A 2248-nucleotide genomic window follows, 5' to 3' on the forward strand; every position below is an offset into this window, starting at 1 on the left:
TAAACTAAAGTACTAATAACACAAAATCTTCTATAAAAGTGAAAAAAAAAGAATGACATTTACATGTATATGTTTGGAGTTTGGCACACCAATAAATTTATATGAACCTTAATTAGTTACTAACTATTTCTTTTGCATGTTTCCTCCTCGATCGATCTTCTCTGCAACTTCTGTTATATATATAATGCTACTCCAGTACTGAGACTAATTTACATGTATTTTTCTTATACTTCCATGCATCTTGATTTATGTTTAATTAATTAATTAATCCTCCGACTAATTAATTTGGTTTATGTAGGCATGCATGCGTCAACACTGCTGGTGCAGCCAAATGTCCTCAAGGCTCCACAAGTTGTCCTCCAAGTCTCCCAGCTCATCGAAGTCCGGCAAGCCGGCGGTGGGGCCGTCGCGGCCGGTGACGGTGGTGGTGGTGGCAAGAAGCTCCGACCAGCTGCCGCTAAGCACGTCTCCGTCGATCACACCGCTCGCCGCCGCCACGGTGCCGGCCGACGACGGCGACGCGATGAACAAGTGCGACGACGACGACTGGAGCGCGCTGGAGGCGTCGTCGGGGCTCATGGTCACCACCTGGCTCGGCTCGCTGCAGCTCGTCTCTCCGGCGCCGGCGCCGCCGTGCAGGCGGCGATGGTAAACTTGTGCACCCGCTGCCGGCGCCGCCGCCATGGCGGCGGCGGGTATCCGTTGGCCGTGGTGGTACATCGCGCCCGCCGGCGAGCTCATCGACCTCGTCACCATCACCGGCGGCGCCACCGGCACGTCGTCGGACTCCGCGGCGGCGGAGGAGTCTGCAGCCTGGATCCGCTCGACGAGGCGCGGCATCCAGACGTGGCGGACGACGTCGCGGAACTGCTTGCTGTTGACGTCGCACCTGAGCTGCTTCGCGTGCTTTTGCACCCTGGTCCTCCAGTAATTCTTAATTTCGTTGTCAGTTCTCCCGGGCAAATACTGCGCAATCTTAGACCACCTGGACGAAGACACATATTCATTTAGGCCCCTGAAAAGGACCGATTTGTAATTAAAATCGAGAGTTTAATTACCGGTTGCCCCAGCGAGAATGGAGGTCGAGGATGAGGAGCTGCTCCTCGGCGGTGATGTTGCCGCGGCGGACGTCGGGGCGGAGGTAGTTCAGCCACCGGAGCCGGCAGCTCTTGCCGGTGCGCCTCAGCCCTACACGTGTCCCACATCGATCAGCACGCAAAAAACTGAATTAATAACCACTAGCTAATTAATTAAACCTTAATTTCCTCTTTTTTTGCAAGTGATCAAGATCACAATACACAAATCACAAAAAAAAAAAACTAAGCATGCAGAGGTAGATGATGTATGACGAATCAAGCTTGTATATTCCAGTGTGATTAAGACTGGCACTAGCTAGCTCAGTGGAGAAGTAGCTAAGCTCAATTAAACCAAGTAATTAAGCTGGTGTATTGGCACACAGATAGTGTAATTGATTTACCTGCGCAGCGAGCAAGAGAGTTCCAGCGACCCTCGCCATGGGTGGCGATGTAGTCGACGAGCAGCGCGTCCTCCTCCACAGTCCACGGGCCCCGCCTCAGGTCACCTTCGTCCTCGCTCGCCACCGCCGCCGCCGACATCGCCGGGCTCATCGGCATCCCCATCATCTCCATCTCCATCTCCAAATCCATCGATCGACTCGATCGGAGAATGAACGACCGGCCGGAGAGAGCTTAGTTCGGTCTGTGAATTTGGTAGCTGTGGAGTGTGGCTTGGGAATGGAAGAGGCGGCGATGGGGGCTGGGGTTTATATAGGATCGACCTAGGAAGACGACGATGACTAATGATGCATGCATGCTTGCTAATGACTACTGTTAATTAGCTGTTAGTGGTCCATAGACATGTCTTGTATTTTCATTTCTGCTTCTATTTATAAATCAATATTTAATTCTTTTATCTTTAAATTTCAAATTAGTTTTAGAGTTTTTTATTTCTCGACTTTATTTTTAAATTGTTAAGAACATTTATATAAAAATTTTGTTTTTATTTTTTTCTCGTTTGTAAATATGTTCCGAAAAAGCTAAACGATAAGCACTACAGTTTTAAAATTATAATTGATTAAAGTGGAGGAGGATGTGTGCGTGTCGATGGAGTAAACAAATTCAAGCGGCTTAAGAAAACAGCGTCTCTCTCTCTCTCTACTTAGCTGCTGCTGTTCTCCGACCGGTCAACCGTTGAACGTTGACTCTTACACGTACGGCGCAATTAGCTG

At 49.3% G+C, this 2248-nt stretch overlaps 1 protein-coding gene across 1 annotated transcript; it reads right to left on the reverse strand.

The window, feature by feature from the left end:
• Nucleotides 1–268: 268 nt before the first annotated feature.
• LOC102704338 (transcription factor JAMYB) lies at nt 269–1667 on the reverse strand. The gene is made up of 3 exons (XM_015836984.2): nt 1478–1667; nt 1059–1188; nt 269–985 (listed from the first exon to the last, which is right to left on the reverse strand). The coding sequence occupies exons 1-3, from the start codon at nt 1665–1667 to the stop codon at nt 310–312; spliced, it is 996 nt and encodes a 331-aa protein (XP_015692470.2). The 3' UTR covers nt 269–309.
• Between the last annotated feature and the right edge of the window lie 581 nt (nt 1668–2248).

The sequence above is a fragment of the Oryza brachyantha genome, chromosome 5 (genome assembly GCF_000231095.2).
Source record: "Oryza brachyantha chromosome 5, ObraRS2, whole genome shotgun sequence".
NCBI classification, from domain to species: domain Eukaryota; kingdom Viridiplantae; phylum Streptophyta; class Magnoliopsida; order Poales; family Poaceae; genus Oryza; species Oryza brachyantha.